The following is a 20,179-nucleotide window of genomic DNA, read 5'->3' as shown; positions in this document are numbered from 1 at the left end:
CTCCGCTGATCAAGGGAGAGGATTGCAGGCAGCGGTTCCAGAAACCTTTTGGTTTGGATTCTGATCTTCTGAATCTCTATGTCTGAGACGGTGACTGGGGAAATCCCTTTGAGGTACTGGGGTCATCTTCAGATAGTGGCTTTGATGCTTCTCAAGAAATGAAGATTGAATTTCCAACTAGACCTGCAACTCTGGAGGTTGTATTGTTCCACCCAGTGGTCCGAAAGGTGGCAGAGGTCCTGTGTAGGAAATTGGCTTTGTATATACTATCTCATGGGAGTCATGCAGGTGTTGAAAAGCGTGGGGTTGAGGGACAAGCCCTGAGGAATGCCGCAGATGATGTCTTTGGGCTTGGGGTAAAATGGTGGTAGATGGACTCTCTGGGTTCTTCCGGTAAGGAAGGTGGTGATCCACTTGAGGGTGTTTCCTTAACTACTGATATGGTGTAGCTGTAGGAAGTTGGCTCTGTATGTACTATTTCAAAGTAAGAAATAGCATGCACAGAGTCCAAGGGTTCCCGTTAGAGGTTGATAGTGACACAATTAGATAATACTAATGCTCTATTTTGTGGTAGTGTGGTTGAGCAGTAGGCTTATCAGAGGGTAGTATTAAGCATTTGTTGTATACACACAGGCAGTGAATGGGAACACAAACTCAAAGACTTAACTCCAGGCAAAAGGTTTTTATATAGAAAAATGTTATTTTCTTAATTTATTTTAGAACCACAAGGTTCAGAATTCAAGTAAATGCATAAATTGTAAGGTACTTGGCATAAGTAAATATGTGAACTTTGAGTTAAAACAGTAGTGTACACAGTTTTGGCAAAAATGGCAATAAGCTATTTCAAAAGTGGACACTGCAAAAATCAGCAGTGCCTGGGGGAGGTAAGTACAAGTTAGTTTAGCAGGTAAGTAAAGCACTTACAAGTTCAGTCTCCAGGGCTCAGGCAGCCCACTGTTGGGGGTTCAAGTCAACCCCAAACACCCAGCACCAGCAGCACAGGGCCAGTCAGATGCAGAGGTCAAAGTAGGGCCCAAATAGCATGGCTCCTATGGAGACTAGGGGTGCTCCGGTTCCAGTCTGCTAGCAGGTAAGTACCTGCATCCTCGGGGAGCAGACCAGGGGGGTTTTGTAGAGAACTGGGGGGGATCACAAACAGGCACACAGAATACACCCTCAGCGGCACAGTGGCGGCCAGGTGCAGTGTGCAAAGTAGGTGTTGGATTTTAGATAGAAATCAATGGAGAGACCCCAGGAGTCACTCGGGCCATGCAAACAGGGCAACGATGAGGGCCGCCTGCTGGTCACTCCTGCACTGGTAGTTGGTTTCTCTCTGGCCTGGGGGATGTGGGTGCAGTGCTTCTTCGAGGCGTCGGGTTCTTTGTTGCCGGACTGTCGCGGTCAGGGGGAGCCTCTGGATCCTCTCTGCAGGCATCGCTGTGGGGGTACAGGGATGTTTTCTCAGGGTGTCCACGTTGTTGGAGTCACCTGGGTTCCTTTCTGCAGTGTTGGTTCTTCTGGACACGATCGGGGGCGTCGGGTGTACAGTGTTGGGGACTTACGCTTCCGGAGTGAGGCTGGAGTCCCTTTAAAGTTGGTTTCTTCTTGGTTGTTTGGACAGAACCACTGTCCTCGGGAGGTTCTTGGTCCTTTGGGTTCCAGGGCAGTCCTCTGAGTCGGCAGAGGTCGCTGGTGCTGCTCGATGCATCACTGTTGCAGGTTCTGGAGACAGGCCAGTAGGGCTGGGGCCAAGTCATTGTTGTCTCTGCTGGGCTTTCAGTCCTTCTTGTTTCAGGTCATCAGGAATCTGTTTTCCTGGACTCAGGATCACCCCTAATACTCAATTTAGGGGTGTGTTTAGGTCTGGGGGGCAGTAGCCAATGGCTACTGTCCTGGTGGGTGGCTACACCCTCTTTGTGCCTCCTCCCTGAGGGAAGGGGGCACATCCCTATTCCTATTAGGAGAATCCCCCAAAAACAAGATGGAGGATTTCTTAAGGCAGGGGTCACATCAGCTCAGGACACCTTAGGGGCTGTCCTGACTGGTGGGTGACTCTTCCTTGTTTTCCTCATTATTTTCTCATGATCTCCTCCAGACTTGCTGCCAAAAGTGGGGGCTGTGTCCGGGGGGGGGGGGGGCGGGCATCTCTATTAGCTGGAGTGCCCTGGGGCGCTGTAACACCAGGCCTGAGCCTTTGAGGCTCACTGCTAGGTGTGAAGGACCTACACCCAGTACAGGCTTTCTTCCTGGTCACAGAGTGACAAAGGCACTCACCCCATGTGGCCAGAGACCTGTCGGGATGTGGCAGGCTGGCAGGAACTGGCCAGCCTAGCACTAGTAGTTGGGCTTTTATACAGGGGGCATCTCTAAGATGCCCTCTGTGTGCATTTCTCAGTAAATCCTACACTGGCATCAGTGTGGATTTGTTGTGCTGAGAAGTTTGATACTAAACTTCCCAGTATTCAGTGTAGCCTATATGGAACTGTGGAGTTCGTGTTGACAAACTGCCAGGCCATATACTCTTTATGGCTACCCTACACTTACAATGTCTAAGAATTAGCTTAGACACTGTAGGGGCATATTTCTCATGCAGCTATGCCCTCACCTGTGGTATAGAGCACCCTGCCTTAGGGCTTCAAGGCCTGCTAGAGGGGTGTCTTACTTACGCCCCAGTTGTGGGCATGGCACCCTGAGGGGGATGCCATGTCGACTTTGCCTTTTTCTCCCCACCAACGCACACAATCTGCAATGGCAGTGTGCATGTGTTAGGTGAGGGGTCCCTTAGGGTGGCACAACACATGCTGCATCCCTTAGGGACCTTCCCTGGTCACAGGGCCCTTGGTACCACTGATACCTTTTACAAGGGACTTATCTGTGTGCCAGGGGTAGGCCAACTGTGGAAACAATGGTACATTTTTAGTGAAAGAACACTGGTGCTGGGGCCTGGTTAGCAGGGTCCCAGCACACTTCTCATTCAAGTCAGCATCAGTATCAGGCAAAATGTGTAGGGGGGTAACTGCAACAAGAACCATTTTCCTACACACACTCCATGTACTTTAGCCATGTGTTTTCACTTGCATAACACACAACACAACATATTCCATACACACCATGATCCTTTTTCATTCCACCACAACACAGCATTTACATGCAGGAAACAAAATGCCATACATTCTAAACACAGCATACACACACTATTGCCCCACATACATCAGAACCTTAACTGCCAACACAATGACACACTCATCTACACAAACCCTCACACAAAAGCACAACTCCACACATCACAACAACCATAACCAAACAACCACAGTGACCTGAATTTAGCACACAGCAACACAACACAACTAAACATACACAACAGACAGCAGACCCACGTGAAAGTGGCACACTTACAGACACAACCACATCACCCACTCCAGCTCCCTCTGCTTCAACCAGCCAATCGACTCACACCCCTCCCAAGTTAAAAGCTCAGAGGTGCCAGATAGGTGCCCAATAGATGCTCATTCATGATTCATGATGAAGACACCCTTGGAATATAGGCAGGAGACAAGTGAAGGGCAGCGGAGCCAGAGAAAATTGTACCATCCAAACAGTTTTCACTGTCACATATGATTTACATTGCTAAAATAATATACATGAATGTAGGATTATATGTATGATGACTTGAGTTCAATTTTCACACAGTGTGCCCCACATTCTGTTTTGCAGGAAAATTCATGGTGTCATTGGAATGGAATTGTTCCAGTGATAGGCATGCACGGACTCACATTCACAACTGGAAGCACATCTCACTTTCAGGTCCCATTTCAAAGTGCACACATGGGCAATCAATTGTGATGTTAATTTTATTTTGGTGCAAGCATTCATTGGTAATGAATATTTACACCTAAAATAACTGTGAATGATCATCCTGATGATCCAGGAATCGGCATGTATGCATTGATGTCCACTCCTCACATGGTTATCACTGGAATCTATGCAGATTCTTCCCATCACTCACCTCCCATTATACATTTTTCTATTGGCAAGACAAAGGATTTGTTGGAAGGTTAGACCGAAACTGTGTTTGAGTGTTCAGAGAATTACCTATTTAAATTGATCCACCTATGTGCTAAGGACAAGATGGTCTCATCCTCAACTTGGCCAGCCCCAGTGGTGCTGAGGATACGACCATCTCGTACCTTACACTCAGGGGTTAGCAAGCCGGCCACCCTTCTCTCTGACCAAAGTAAGGTGCAGTGGTGTTCATCAGAAGGATTTTGTGCCTCATGTAGAGTTTGGCGGATAGGGTACTCAGTCACAAACTTAATAGACGTCCTTCCTACTGTAATACTACTGCATTACAATCAATGCAATTCTAAAAACAGTGGGCAAAATATTGGCTACTTTTGAACATTGCACCCTGTTCATCATACTCTAACTTATGCTCCTTGTACTCTTATTGGTGTCAAATTTAGTAAATAGTATTTTGCTTTTCAGTTATTTATTTCCACGGGGACTCTCTGTGGACACCATGCTGCTGACAAGGATTTCAGATAATGCCTGTAAGAACACCTCTGTGATTGAGTCTCATGCCTCACAAATATTGCACGTTTTTTAAATTTTTCCTACCTGATCAGGTTCTCTGTCATTTAAGGGTCAGGTTGTATGCTGGTCCAGATATTTCTGTAATCTTATCTTTTTGAGAGTTTGGATACATTTTTAAGGATGGTTATCTTTCTTGGTGGCAGTTACCTCAACCGAATGTCTTGGATCTTAAAACTGAAATTTTCTTTGGAACAGAAACTTTGTGCACTTTTGTGTGCTTTATGCTGCAAGGTGAATGGGTTATGCTGCAGAGCGAGAGAGATGAAGATCTTGGATGTCATGTTGGGATGATCGAGGGGGGTTTAGATGCAAGGCCAGTGAGGCAAATGTAGGATCTAATAATGTGTTTGTAGAGCATGAGTGGTGTGTTGGGAAGCTTCTATTAGAGTGAGTGAGAATATGAAGCTTTGATGAATATTGGTTTACCTTGGGGTGTTGAGCAGAAGTTCAGACCTTGGTCCTTGCAGGTCCTTCAATAGTAATTGAGGAAGCTTGACTGCTACCTTTATAGAAGTTTTGTGTTTACATCAGCAGGTGGAGCAGAAGTCTTCTGCAGCCTTGATTGCTGGCTGGGGTCTGGAGGATGTGGACCACGTGTTCTCGGAAGAGGATTACCACTCACTCACCAACTACAAAGCTTTCAGTCAGTTTATGCGGTGAGTAGGTGTGGCCTCTCACAGTCCCATATTTTAAGCTTCATGAGACCAAACCACAGTAAAATGTTCTATCTGTGTTTGTTTTTTTGCTCTTTAAATAAAATTAACTGACCAAACTTGCTTAAATCACGGTTGGCGCGGGGAAGTAATTTTTTTGCTTCATTTCTTTTTTTTTAATTACTGAGGTTAGCAAAAATGTTACTGCCATAATTTTCCCTACCTTCAAATAATGAACATAATAGAAATTATACTGAAGGCAAAATTGTAATTATTATAATCCACATTTATCAGTAGCTAAAATATGTTCAAAGAATTATTCATAGGATGGAATACACTTTAGTTTTAATGTTAGACAAAGGAACACACACATTACACTGGAACTCAGGATATTTTAATGAGCTTTAGCAAATACAGTAAAAAGAGTATCAACTCAAAACAGATATCAGCGCCAATGGAGCCCAGTGGGCACTGGAAAGGGGCATTTGCATGTACCTTAAAATAATCACAGTAGAGGGTCCTGGCCTGAACAATGAAGATGGCGGCCACTACATAACATAGCTCTGCATACCAATAATCGTCCAACATCCTTTTCATGGCTTTCGCTTTCTAGCGTTGAGACAGTGCCGTTCTGCTGCCATAGATCCGGGGAACAGTTGCAGGCCGAGGTGGGTCCAGGGGAGTTGCAAGAGACCGTCGCAGGGGAGAGAGCGGACTGCTGGGCAGGAGAGACTCAGCCACTGTGAGGCGAGCTTCTGCAAGGCCCTAGCGGAGTTGATCGATTACGGTCAGCTGAGCGAGCTGCACACTTGTTGGATTGCGCCTGCTGCAGTGTTCCAGTGCTGCTGGATGACAAGAGGAGGATGACAAGAGGAGGGAGAGGACGGGCCGGCAGAATCCTCTGCTGCCCCCCATTAGGCACTTCAGCCTGGGTAGGTTGGCTTGTGAGGGCTCTCCCGGCTCCGAGAGACAGGTGAGCAACTACGTGGCCCACTGCCATACAAGGACAGACTACCAGGGCAGTGCAGGCGAGGGACCTGCTTCATGGCCCACTACTCCATGAGATGAGGAACTGCTGAGGCCCATAATCGGTTCCATGACTTGGGCTGCCCTTCCCCCCCAACTCCTCTGTGACACTTTGCTTGCATAGCTGAGGCCCCGCTGTGGAAATCTGATCAGCCCTTGAGTTGGAACATGTCCTTCACTGGTTCAAGTGCCTAGAGACGGTTCTTCCCGGGGATTTGAGCTAGGATACTGGGCACAGCAGGGGGTAGGAAACTGCCCAGAAACATCATGGGGCAACAGACACTGGCAGATTGTTGGACCCATGGGCCCCTGTGCCACAGCACTGAGCGAATCCCTGATCAATTGCTTGTGGTGCCTATGGGGGGGGGGCTGGGTTTGGCTGTGGCCAACTCAGCGGCTGGGGGGGTCCCATTGGTTGCACACTGAGACATGTCCAGCAGGGGCCTCCTGTAGAAAAGCAAAAGAACAAGCTCCGGCCACAGAGCAAACAGGTGACCCTCAACCCACCCTGTTGTGAAACCTACAAAGCCCCCACAAAACCCAGGTGAAGGGGTTGAGGGATCCACCGTGGGCACGTCTATGATTATCAAGGCCGTGAATCAATCATGAGACGTGCTTGAAGCCAACTTAGGTGCATTGTTTATGGACATCATGCTACTGCATTAGGATCTTCGATGTGCAGTGGACACAATTGTAGAGGCTGAGGTTAGAGTGTCGGGAGTGGAGAACACAGCATCCACGTTACAACATATGATAGCCATACTCTCCTCTATCACCAACGAACTGGCTGCAAGGGTTGAAAACGCAGAGGGGGGGCCAGAGGAACAAAATTTGACTGGTGGGGTCCCAGAAGGCTATGAGGGGACCTCCCTGGAGGCATCTATATAATGCTGGCTATGCTCTATCCTCTGAGCAAGGGCATTATCCTTTTCCTTTATTACTGAGCTGGCGCATCAGGCCCTGAATATGAGGCCACTCCCTGGAGCCCTAGCTAGACCTTTCATTACCAGCATACTAAACGTCCATGACGGAGTCTCTATCCTGTGCCACGTTTGCACTCAGGAAGCCCTGATATATCAATCAAACAAGATACTCCTATTTCCAGATTATACCAAAATAGTCCAACAGCAGTGCAAATCCTTTATGGAGGCAAAAAATAAACTGCAAAGCTTTAGTGTAGGAAACTGGCTCTGTATATACTATATCAAAATGAGATATAGTGTGCACAGAGTCATGGGGTTCCCCAGGGGTTTGACAGAGGCAATCATAGATAATACTAATGCTCTATTTGTGGTAGTGTGGTCGAGCAGTTAGGCTTATCAGACGGTAGTGTTAAGCATTTATTGTACACACCCAAGCAATAGAGGAAAAACACACTCAGGGCCTCATTATGACCCTGGCGGTAAGCTGGCGGTAACACCGCCTACAGGCTGGCGGTGTTCTGCAGCTATTATGACCGTGGCGCTATAACCACGGCCATACCGCCGGCCCCTCCACTGCTTTCGCCTGGTGGTCATAATCCTCAGGGAACTGAAAAACCTGCAGAGAAGACGGAGACACCAACTGCTTTGGCCCCAGCTCTACCGGCCTGTCTCCCCACTTCCAAAGACAATGCTCCAGCGACGCGTTCCCAGGGTCCAGCAACCTCTGAAGCCTCAGAGGACTACCCTGCATCTAGAAGGACCAAGAACTCCTGAGGACAGCGGCTCTGTTCTCCAAAGACTGCAACTTTGCAACAAAGAAGCAACTTTGAAACAACACACGTTTCCCGCCGGAAGCGTGAGACTTTGCACTCTGCACCCGACGCCCCCGGCTCGACCTGCGGAAAACTAACTCTACAGGGAGGACTCCCCGGCGACTGCGAGCCCGTGAGTAGCCAGAGTTGACCCCCCTGAGCCTCCACAGCGACGCCTGCAGAGGGAATCCAGAGGCTCCCCCTGACCGCGACTGCCTGCTTCAAAGAACCCGACACCTGGTAAACACACTGCACCTGCAGCCCCCAGGACCTGAAGGATCCGACCTCCAGTGCAGGAGCGACCCCCAGGTGGCCCTCTCCCTTGCCCAGGTGGTGGCTACCCCGAGGAGCCCCCCCCCCCCTTGCCTGCCTGCATCGCTGAAGAGACCCCTGGGTCTCCCATTGAAACCTATTGCAAACCCAACGCCTGTTTGCACTCTGCATCCGGCCGCCCCTGTGCCACTGAGGGTGTCATTTTTGTGCTGACTTGTGTCCCCCCCGGTGCCCTACAAAACCCCCCTGGTCTGCCCTCCGAAGCCGCGGATACTTACCTGCTGGCAGACTGGAACCGGAGCACCCCTGTTCTCCCTAGGCGCCTATGTATTTTGGGCACCTCTTTGACCTCTGCACCTGGCCGGCCCTGAGCTGCTGGTGTGGTAACTTTGGGGTTGCCCTGAACCCCCAACGGTGGGCTAACTAGGACCCAACTTTGAACCCTGTAAGTGTTGTACTTACCTGTGAACTTAACATTTACTTACCTCCCCCAGGAACTGTTGAATTTTGCAGTGTCCAATTTTAAAATAGCTTATTGCCATTTTTGCCACAACTGTACATGCTATTGTGATGATTCAAAGTTCCTAAGATACCTGAGTGAAATACCTTTCATTTAAAGTATTGTTTGTAAATCTTGAATGTTTGGTTCTTAAAATAAACTAAGAAAATATATTTTTCTAGATAAAAACCTATTGGCCTGGAATTGTATTTGAGTGTGTGTTCCTCATTTATTGCTTGTGTGTGTAAAACAAATGCTTAACACTACCCTCTGATAAGCCTACTGCTCGACCACACTACCACAAAATAGAGCATTAGAATTATCTCTTTTTGCCACTATCTTACCAATAAGGGGAACCCTTGGACTCTGTGCATGCTATTTCTTACTTTGAAATAGTACATACAGAGCCAACTTCCTACAGCTACACCACATCAGTAGTTAAGGAAACACCCTCAAGTGGATCACCACCTTCCTTACCGGAAGAACCCAGAGAGTCCATCTACCACCATTTTACCCCAAGCCCAAAGACATCATCTGTGGCATTCCTCAGGGCTTGTCCCTCAACCCCACGCTTTTCAACACCTGCATGACTCCCCTGGCTTACATCCTCAGAATCCATGGATTAAATATCATATCCTCTACAACCTATTAGAAAATGCAGAAGTGGAATACAAAACCTGCACAAACAACCCCAAACAAGTGGTCATTCAGAATAGATGGAGGTGCTACAACTCTACTGCTGCAAAGACGTGTACAAAAGGGATTTTGTCCAAGGCAATACCCAATACAATCTAGTCTAATAATCTGGAGCACTCTGATATATCTCAGTCAAAACAAATATTTATATTTTATTTGTTTCCATTCAGTACTACACCATAGGTAGTATAGATACAAATGTAAAAAAATGACTGGTCCTTTGTATAACAACACCATCATTTAATATACATATCCTATGCAGTCTGTTAGATTCAGTACATTAACATTTGCATACAGATGGCTAAAGATCAGGCACTATGTGATGCACATAAGGGATTCTTCACATAACCTGTCCAATGCTCTAGCACAGCCAGCATGTGTTTCTTCTTACTAGACTTCTTTAGGGCTGTAAGAACATAATTAAACATATAGCCAACAGACAATAATCATGGTGTGTATGTTAACTACCACCAACAAAGGGAAGAAAATAAAAGAAAAAAGGAAACAAATATAAAAAAAACAACCACCAGGAACCATGTTCCAATAGTGTGAAACATACACAAGGTAAGGAGCAAAAGCATGTAAAAACTGTAGGATCCACATCTGTATAACCAGGTTCCCTTAAGCCATACATAGTGTGCAAAGAAAGAAACTAAATCAAATCCATATACCAAAACTGAAATCAAGGACAGAAAGTCTATCCATATAAATAAAAGATATTAAGTTACCCCAGGGTATACTACATGAGTATCCCAGAAAACAGTTAAAAATGCAAATACCAAATCCAATGTCCACAATATGCTGAAGGAAAGGGAAAAAAAGGATTACCATAATAGAAAAATTAAAAAAACAATAAAGATGCCCTAATAAGACCTGTGAGAAATTGGGTCAGTAGTTGGCAGAGGTATGCGCTGCACCCTATCCACATAGGGACCACAGTCCGGGTTAGACAGATACAAACCCTAAATTAACCTATTCTCATCCTCTGGACAGCTTAGCATGGAGCAGGCAGGCTTAACTTAAGGGGCAATGTGTTGAATTTAAGCAACACTGAGAAAACACCACAAAAAATTTAGAACAATAGAGAATATTTATATGAGTAAAACAAGAACAAAACGACAAAAATCCATTAAGTAGAAGTCAGGATATGAATTTTTAAAGATTAAATGTTAAATCAGCGATTAGAAGTCACTAGCGATCAAAAGGTGCAATGGACATGTACAAATCCAAAGTTCAGGCTAGCGGCGATGGATGGCAGGCTGGCTACAGAACCCAGCCAGGGCCCGTTGAGAAAGTAAGTAACTGGTATGGATTAAAACACCAATGTTGATATATATATATTTTTTTTATTTTCCACGCATCGGTTCGATGTGTCGGAGACTAGCCTCGCAGGCGGTATCGAAGGATCGGTGCTGCATCATCGTTGTTGCGGCTTGCACACGGTGTTGAGGGATGGGCTGTGCATTGTCGTTGAGGAGTGATGCACTGGTTTTTCTCACGAAGGCAGGTCACTGCACCCGGTTTTGCAGAAAAACTGTTGCAGAACCCACTTCTGAGGCCCAGGATTGGAGAGGGGCACCTCATGCAAGGGTAGGACTCATAGATAGCAGAGTCCAGCAGCAGGAGCAAAGTTTCAAGCAGTCTTTGATGTCCCAGAGTCTGCAAGAACAGGGGCAAGCTAACAAGCCCTTGGAGACTCTTGGGTTCAAGGATGTAGAAAACAAGTCCAGTCCTTCTCACTCCAGGCAAAAAGCAGCAGGCCAACACAGCAAAGCAAGTAACAACATGGCAGTCCCTCCTACAGCACAGCACACAGTAGGCCAACACAGCAATGCAGTTAACAGAATGGAAGTCCCTCCTGGCAGCACAGCAGTCCTTTTTCCTGACAGAATGTCCTTGGTTCCATTAGAGTTCTGATTTGGTGGGGTTTGGGGTCCAGTACATATACCCAAATGTGCCTTTGAAGTGGGGTGGCACTTCAAAAGAGAGAGAGAGGCCTTTGAAGTGCACAACATCCCTGCCCTTCCTTGCCTGGCTCCAGACACTCTGCAAGGGGTTATGAAGCGCTTTGTGTGGGGAGAGACACAGCCCTATTCAGGTGCATGTGTCAGCTCCTTCCTCCCATCTAGCCCAGGAAGACATATCAGCCTGGTGATGGGCCATCAATATGCAAATGTCACACCCCAACTCCCTTGATGTGTGACCGTCTATAGCAGGGTTCTCCAACCTTTTCTGTAATAAGAGCTACTTGTGTTCAATGAAAAAAAAACTGAGCTACTAATATTATTAGAGATGTAGTAGTAACCACATCAGCCACGATTACATTAGTTGCCACCATATGAATGATTACTAGCAGTGATCACCCCGTGCATCAGGCATGGATGCTAGCAATAATGTGAAAAAATGCTTTGTCAACATAGAATTCATCTACAATGTGTGATATATAACAGCCATAGATGCAGCGCCCCTAGCACCAAGTCAATAATTATAGTAATAGTCTCCCTAACACTGTGATTTTTAATTGCTAAAATATCAGCTTTAAATACATTTTTTAAATTCATCGTTTTTTCTCCAAACACGGCTTATTCATTCTGCAAATACAGACATTTTAGTTTAAAATACATACTTTAAATTTTGGTGTATGTATATTAATTCAACCAAGCAAAAGCTTCTAATTTAGCTCACAGGAGAGCTACTTACAAGTAGCTGGAAAGCTACCAGTAGCTCATGAGCTACTCGTTGGAGAATCCTGATCTAGAGGGAATGCACAGAGCTTAGCTGTCATCCACCCCAGATGTGTATTCAGAGACAGGCAGAGGCACAGAATGGTTAAAGTAGGAAAATGCCAACTTTCTAAAAGTGCCATTTTCAGACTTACAATTTAAAATCCAACTTCATCATGAGTTGGGATTTTAAATTGTGAGTCCAGTGACCCCATTATATTTCTGTCTTTTCCATATTGAAAGTTACACCTATAAGATGTTTTAAGGCAATCCCAATGTTACCTATGGAAGAGATTGGCCTTGCAGTATTGGAAATCGTTGGAATGCGAACTGCCCTCTGTCAATACTGAAGGCAGTTAGATACTCAATCCACTGGAAATTTCCAGTTTTTTTTGTATTTTTTCTGCACCAGGTTCGTTATTAAACCTGTACTGTGTGCATTCTGTACTGCATAAATTCAAGTATGCAAGTTCAAATTTCTATAGTCTAAGGCTATTCAATAAGATCCGTCTGGTTTAGAGACTGGAAAAAAGGGCATGTTCATGTATGAAAAGCAAGGTTTTATCATGCCTTAGTACTGCAGTTGTTCTAATATTGCTTTAATACCACATTTTGTTTCTGGTTTTAATGGGTATTGTGCTTGAGGTTGTGGTTCACTGCATAGGGAAGTAATATGTGATCTAGAATGTTTGTCCCACCCTGCTGGATTTGTCTATAGAGTTGAGCCTGTCTTACAGCCCATTCACCAGCATAAATATCCCTGATGTCAGGAACAATGGGAGAGAAGGCTACCTTTATGCCTTTCTCTTCCAGGGGTGCTTCCCTGACAAAGGCTGGAGGCCAGTCTTCTTCTGTCAAGATGATGTCATAATCATCTGATAATTGAGTCCAGAACACTGCTTTAATTACAGGTGACACGTTTCTCTCAATTTATATTTTTAAATTATAGACCCTATCAGAGGATTTAAGTGTTGATCTGGAGTCTCGATTTGTATAAATCATCAGTTGGATTTGCATCCATAAATTTCTGAAGCATCTGATGTACTATTGTTACTTCTGCAGCGATGTCTAGAAGCACACTCACCCAAGTCCTGTTTTTCAGTAGGACTCATAGTTGTATCTGCATGTTTCTCAGAAAGTCCTGAAATTTTGTTTTTAGAGTCCAATCTTTTTTCTTCTTTCATTACGCTGATGTCAGTCTTACGTCATCATTCACCTTTTCTTCTGTACTTCTTCTTTCTTCATTACTCGGATTGGTTCCCTCTTTCTGGCCTTTTACTTTCAGTGTCCTGAAAAGAACGTGAAGAACGGCTATCATAATACTGATACTGATTAGTTTTTTTGTTTTTTGCTTTGTTTTTTATTTGGGGTCTCTTAAGTTCTAACCACCCCGGCTGGATTTCAGAGCAGCGGGTGATCCAGTTTAGTCTTTTCTCTTTATCTTTTTGTTTTTCCATCCCTTCGGTTGTGGATTTCTCCTTCACAGAACCTTCATTTTAATTTTTAGGTTTTAAATATGGCTTAACAGGTCGAGTAACTAAGGTATCTCTTCCTACAGTGGTATAAACTTTTGCGATTGGTTTTAATAGATCCCGTTCATGGTCCTATACCAGAACTGCTTTCAGTCTGCGACGTATGGCCAGAACGGAATCTTCTCTCTTTATGTTGCTTAGAATGATAGAGGAAACTGTAGACAAGTTTACCATTAATTTAATTCCTAAAACCATAGCTTTGCACCTCCATGCTCATTTTGTCCTAGTCAAAGTAAATTAGGGAGGACTGCCAATAAATTTGTACCATGGGTACTAGTATAGTTGCATACAAAGATGCTTCCCCAGGAGTTACATTCCTCTACGGGAGTCTCTATACCAAGAAGTAAAGACATAGGCCCTCATTATGTAGATGGCGGTCTTCACCGCCATGCCGACTGTGGCTGTAATTGCCGCCAACGTCATGGCGGTCCAGACCATCATATAATGAACGTGGCTGAACCGCCACGTTTGAAATGCCGCCGCCACCAGATAGCCTGGCAGTGGTGGTGTTTCTAATCTGACTGGGCAGCGCTGCAAGCAGCGCTGCCCGCCGGATAATGAGTCTGATTCCACCAGCCTTTCCCTGGTGGTTTACACCGACAGGGAAAGGCTGGCGAATGAGTGACTCGGGGCCCCCATGCACAGCCCCATCACGCATTTCACTGCTTGATTTATGGGCAGTGAAATGCGCGATGGGTGCTGCTGCACTGCTACATTTGGAGCCAGCGTGAATGTTCATGCCCCGCATCCACCTGGGCCAGCGGGCGGAAACACTGTTTCCACCCGCCGGCCCAGCTGGATGTTCGTAATGTGGCCGGCGGGGGGTTCTGCGTGCTGGTGGTCTTCTGTTGACCGTCAGCGCCAATCTCGGTGGGGAAACCCGCCGAGATCGTAATGACCCCCATAGTAATTATTTTGTGTTTGTCTTGGGGAGTGGTTTATGGATACCCTGCTGCTAACTGCTTGGTCGTGAGAGCAATTCAGAAAGCCATTTCATCACGCTTTGTGGGCATTTTGCCATGTTGGCTTTGATAGAGTGTGAACTAATGGTTCGTATTTGTGCTGGAGAAGCGGTTCCTGATACTATAGCAGGCCGATAGCTCAGAGTGCATTGCCCACAGTGTCTTATAGAGGGAGACTGTGTAGTTTAAAACCCCTACTACTTCTGCACAGGAAATATTTTCGGGGCAAGGAGCAGTAGTGCCACCCAATACTGGACACATAGCTCCCTCATTGCTGAGAGGCCCCAAACAAACATGTCTGCGTGTATGTGGCAAATGACCACCAAACTAATTTTGGTGCTCTTTGTAAAGGGATTTCCAATTCTTGGCAAGGCCGGGTTGGTGTAAGTGTGTCCACCACTGTGTATTCCTGAAATGGCCCTGAGGCAGCGTCAATAGGCGCAAACTTCATCAAGGAGTGAAAGGTCTCAAAGGTATATGCTGAATGTGCAGCTATTACAAATGAAACTACATCCCCCCTTCTTCATCAGGGACAGCTCACATCTTGAAGTGTTGAGTAACTGCTTCCCTGCAATTAGCACCTATTACAGTATGATGTGCCATGATGAATGAATTCAATTTGTGATTCAGATCAAAGAATTAGAAAACCCACAGTATGGAAAATAACCTTTTATGAGTCAAGCTTGACAAACGTATGGAATTAGGTGCTCCCTTATTCCCAGTAGGAGGTGGTCATGATTACTACAGATGTCTCCATAATGATGTAAACATTGTAAATTTGTTTCTGTGATATGGAATAACTACTCCGGCATATCCGTAAATTAGGTGCCCCAATCTTGGGGGCCAACTGTTGCATAAGTTATGACTTTGGCGTAACTTTACAAGAGGACCCTTCCCACCCACGGGTGACACTAGTGAACTTAGATCAGTACAACAGCTCTGAGTGTGAAGGATGGGTCATTGTAGCCCTGCAAGACACTATTCAGTGTGTAATTGAAATAGAAGTATTTCTTTTTGAGTTACTTACAATCCCATTAAGTGATTAGGGGCACTGTGGAAACAGAAACAACCTTATTTCGTTATTCATACTACCATGCACATAGTACTATCAGGAATGAAATTCCTTTAGGTTAAAAGTATTTATTGCTAAAGGAAGAATCTGTTTCTTAGCACATATAAAACAACTGCGTAGCATATTATAAAAACTGCAGGGAGGCACGTTACAAGTAACAAGAATAAAATGAACATTTCCATCATTGCTAAAAAACATTAAAATATTATCTAGAGCCTAAAACCCTAATGTCTATTTCTGTGCACTATACTCTGAGAGCTGGAAATGCAAAAAACTTGCATTCTAGATTCAGGTAGGGAGAAGGATGCACTGCATACCTTGTTGACAGCAACGGGTGTCATTATCGTTAGAGGTGTGTAAACATTGTTCTCTTCCAGGGGATCCTCATCAAAGTCATAAACATTGAATATTCCCGCCCTTGTGCGGGGACCCCGGAGCATATATAAAATATATACACATTATACATGTGTAACAAACAGTCATGCAGGCTATCATGTTAAAAACAGGCTAAAATGCTTTATTTCTATGAAGTTTTTTTTTTTTTAAATACTACAATAGAGCATAAATAAGTACCCAAGCTCCTAAAACTAGGCTTGGGGAAGTACGCAGTAGCAAACTCTAGTGAAAAAATAGAGAAAACTGCATTGAAAAACAATGAAGCATTCTTAGCCAATAGGCTGCATGTAGGTTAACACAGGAGAACCATAAAAACTTTGGCACTGTGCCTTTAAGACCCTGAGCACCTCCAGTATCCCACCATGCCTCAGGGGTGAAGGAAAGGTGACAGTTGGTTCACAGTTAGGTCAGTTCTTTTTTCCGGCTCCTTCTGAGAGGATCCTGGAGCATTGAGCTCTCAGTTTTTCTGAGTTTTCCTCAGAAAAATTCTTTAAAAAAGCGTTTTTTCACTTTTCACTCGACAAGTAACATCTTTGTCTGAGCTAGGAAGGTTTTTTCTGACAGAAAAATGCCTTCTCTTTTTGTCAAATGCCCTGCTTGTGGGAAGAAGAAGGCCCAGTCAGATCCCCACTCTCTGTGCATAGTGTGCCTGCCTCAGAGTCACTGCCCTGACACTTGTAAGTACTGTAAGAACATGTCTAGGAGGACTCTGAAAGACAGAGAGAAGATCCGACTTCATGGGCTTCAGGAGAGGAAAAGAACATCGTCCTCCTCACTCCCCAGGCATCCAGAAGGCCATTCTCAGGAGAGAATGGCCCGGTCGACGTCGACAGGTAGGAAAATACCTGTTTGTTCACCGTCGACGTCGTCGCTACCACCGTCCCACCGGCATAGATCGCCGTCGACGGCGACGCACCCGACGTCGAAGGGAACGGCGTCGAGGGAACATCAGAGTAGGGGCAGGTCTCCGTCGACGGCAGCCCGCCGATCGACGTCGAGCCACCGCCGGCATGCCCGGTCGCCGCCAAAGGCTGTGCGCCCCCCGACGTCAGGACACACGACGTCGAGATCTCCACGACGGCACGGGAAACATCCGCCGTCAACCTCCCATCGAGGCACACGACGGCGAGCAGGTCGAGGTCCAAGGAACGCCAGTCGACGTCAAGGCACTCAACGTCGAGGCAATCAACGGCGAGGCAGGACCAACCGACTGGGCGTCCTTCGACGTCGAAACAGCCATCGACGTCGACGCAGGTTTTACCTGTCCAACAGGGAGCAGAACATCGCCCCTCGCCAGACAAGGCTCAGTCTCCAGTGGTCTCCATACCGAGCGACTCTTCTCGGTCAAGAGCATCTCCTGGGCATGTCTCGCCCATCAACCTATCTCCGAGATGGCTGGAGAGCCTCAACAGACCAGCGGCCTCCCCAGATTCGCAATATTCGCGAATGTATTCACCCACTGCCTCCCCGCCAAGAACGCCATCGCCGACAGCCGGGGCAGAACGGGCTCGTTCAGCTCCTCGACAGCCGACCGCGAGGCCTAGGCGCTCGGCTACAGCGTCCCGCAGCAGATCTCGCTCTCAACGGAGATCCAGGTCGCGCTCAAGAAGATCACCCTCTTGGTCTTCATCAGGTTCTTCTGTCAGGCGTTACTCACCTACTCTTACAGATTCACCACCTGCTAGAGTCTCACCAGTGGATGACATAACCACTTTCAACGAGGTGTTGCTAAGAGGAGCACAGAAACTCAATATAGAGGTTCCAGAACCATCTACCTCCTCATCAATCATCTTTGAGACACTACAACAGAGATCAGCGTCGAAAAAGTTGCTGCCTCTAGTGCCTGGTTTGTTGCAGCCGACCATGGACACTTTTCTGGCCCCAGCCTCGCTTAAGTCTGCCCCGGCTCGGATTCTTAAAAAGTACAAGGCTCCAGAGCAAGACCCTTTATTCCTTAGGAAGGATCCGCCACCAGACTCAGTGATCATAGCTGCCGCCCGAAAGACCCACTCGGTGGCATCTTCATCCACGGTACCCCCGGATAAAGAGAGCAGGCATTTAGACTCTCTGGGAAGAAAGATGTGCGGGACAGCGGCTTCAGCAATGAAGGTCTCTAGTGCGTCTGCGCTCCTGGGCAGGTACGATCGTTCTCTGTGGGATTCCCTCAGTAGATTTACAGAAAAACTGCCCAGAGAAGACAGGCAAGATTTCCAAGAGATTCTACAGGAAGGATGCCTGGTATCTAACCAAGTTATCAGCGCGGCAGCGGATGGGGCGGATTTGGCGGCTCATGGGTACGCACATGGTATCTGTGCGAGGAGATCTTCCTGGCTGAGGCTCACTGGCTTGAAACAGGAGGCACAACAACGTATCCTGAATCTCCCATTTGCCGGGAATTCTCTATTCGGTGCCCATGCAGACGAAGAGATGGCCCGCATGAAGACCGAGGTGGATACCATGAAGGCGGTAGGCCTCGAAAGAAGGAAAGATTTCAGGCGGAGGTACAGACCGTACGATAGACGCCCTTTCCAACAGAGGGTTCAAACCCCTCATTGGTCGCAAAGGTCTCAGCAACGACAGGGACGCCCTCTGTTTCAGCGAAGAAACACAAGGGAGCGAGGGTCAAGCAGACCTCAACAGTCCACTCCAAAAGCACCCACTAAGCAATGAAGTCTCGCTTCCCTCGACACTGTACACCACTCCGGTGGGGGGAAGTATTATTGCTCATCTTCACGAGTGGCACTCTATCACAAGAGACAAATGGGTGCTCAATATTGTCGAACATGGCTATTCTCTCCTTTTCAAGCAGCCTCCACCACACTTGCCACCAACCAAACACAATCCGGCTCATCTCACCTTGCTACGCAAGGAGGCTCTCGCCCTCCTAAGAAAGAATGCCATAGAAAGGGTTCCACCTGCCCACAGAGGAAAGGGGGTCTACTCCTGTTACTTTCTAGTAGCAAAGAAGGGTCAAGAGGGCGTTTTCAGGCCAATCCTGGATCTAAGACTGCTGAACAAATACATAAGAAAGCAGAAGTTCAGAATGCTAGCGCTTCACCAAATTTTCCCTCAACTGCATCAGGGAGACTGGATGTGCTCCATCGACCTGCAGGATGCGTATTTCCACATCCCAATAGCTCCAAAGCATCGAAAATTCCTGCGCTTTCGAGTAGCGTTACAGCATTACCAGTTCAGGGTTCTACCCTTTGGCCTGAAATCTGCTCCAAGAGTTTTCTCGAAATGTATGGCAGTGGTGGCGGCGCATCTACGAAGACAAAGGATATACATATATCCATACCTAGACGACTGGCTACTAAAGGCTTCTTCTCCGGAGCAGGCGAGAAGCCATCGGGACATTGTACTAGGAGTTTGCGAAGCTCTAGGTCTTCAGGTCAATTACCAGAAGTCAACCTTGACTCCAACGCAGAGTCTTCACTACCTAGGAGCTATCATAAACACAGAACTACAAAAAGTGTATCCTTCGGAGGAACGACTGTCCTCAATAAATATGAAGTGCCAGGACCTGTTGAGAGCCAGCGCACCTACGGCACGTCAGGTGACATCACTACTGGGCTCCATGGCATCGTGCATCTTTATTGTCCCAAATGCCAGACTCCACATGAGACCCCTCCAAGAGGCATTGGAGGCCAATTGGAGCCAAAGAACAGGTCGCTGGGAAGACACAATGCGGCTACCGGAGGTAGCACTGCAGTCATTGAGATGGTGGATGCACAGACCTCACCTGTCAGTGGGCGCTCCGTTTCACCAGGTACTTCCATCCGACACTCTGGTAACGGATGCGTCTCTTCAGGGATGGGGGGCTCATCTGGGTCCTTTTCAAGCGCAGGGTCTGTGGTCAGACAAGGAGAAGCAGTACCACATCAATCTGCTAGAACTCAGAGCGGTCCATCTGGCTCTCAAGTCTTTCACACCGCTAATTCAGGGGAAAACTCTATTGATACAGACGGACAATACAACCACGATGTATTACTTGAACAAACAAGGGGGAACGAGATCCC

The 20,179-nt window shown here is 46.7% G+C and overlaps 1 protein-coding gene across 10 annotated transcripts in view; it reads left to right on the top strand.

Annotated features, from left to right (window-relative positions):
* CHD3 (chromodomain helicase DNA binding protein 3) overlaps positions 1-20,179 on the top strand; it is a 1,503,198-nt gene that overhangs the window by 124,960 nt on the left and 1,358,059 nt on the right. For all 10 annotated transcript variants that reach the window (XM_069218663.1, XM_069218665.1, XM_069218664.1 and 7 more), the window contains exon 4: positions 5,125-5,249. In XM_069218663.1, the coding sequence (XP_069074764.1) occupies positions 5,125-5,249 (125 nt within the window). The remainder of the gene's footprint in view (positions 1-5,124; positions 5,250-20,179) is intronic.

This window comes from Pleurodeles waltl, chromosome 12 (assembly GCF_031143425.1).
Source record: "Pleurodeles waltl isolate 20211129_DDA chromosome 12, aPleWal1.hap1.20221129, whole genome shotgun sequence".
NCBI lineage: Eukaryota > Metazoa > Chordata > Amphibia > Caudata > Salamandridae > Pleurodeles > Pleurodeles waltl.
Note: the sequence above shows the minus strand (reverse complement) of the source record. Positions and strands in the feature narration are given on the sequence as shown.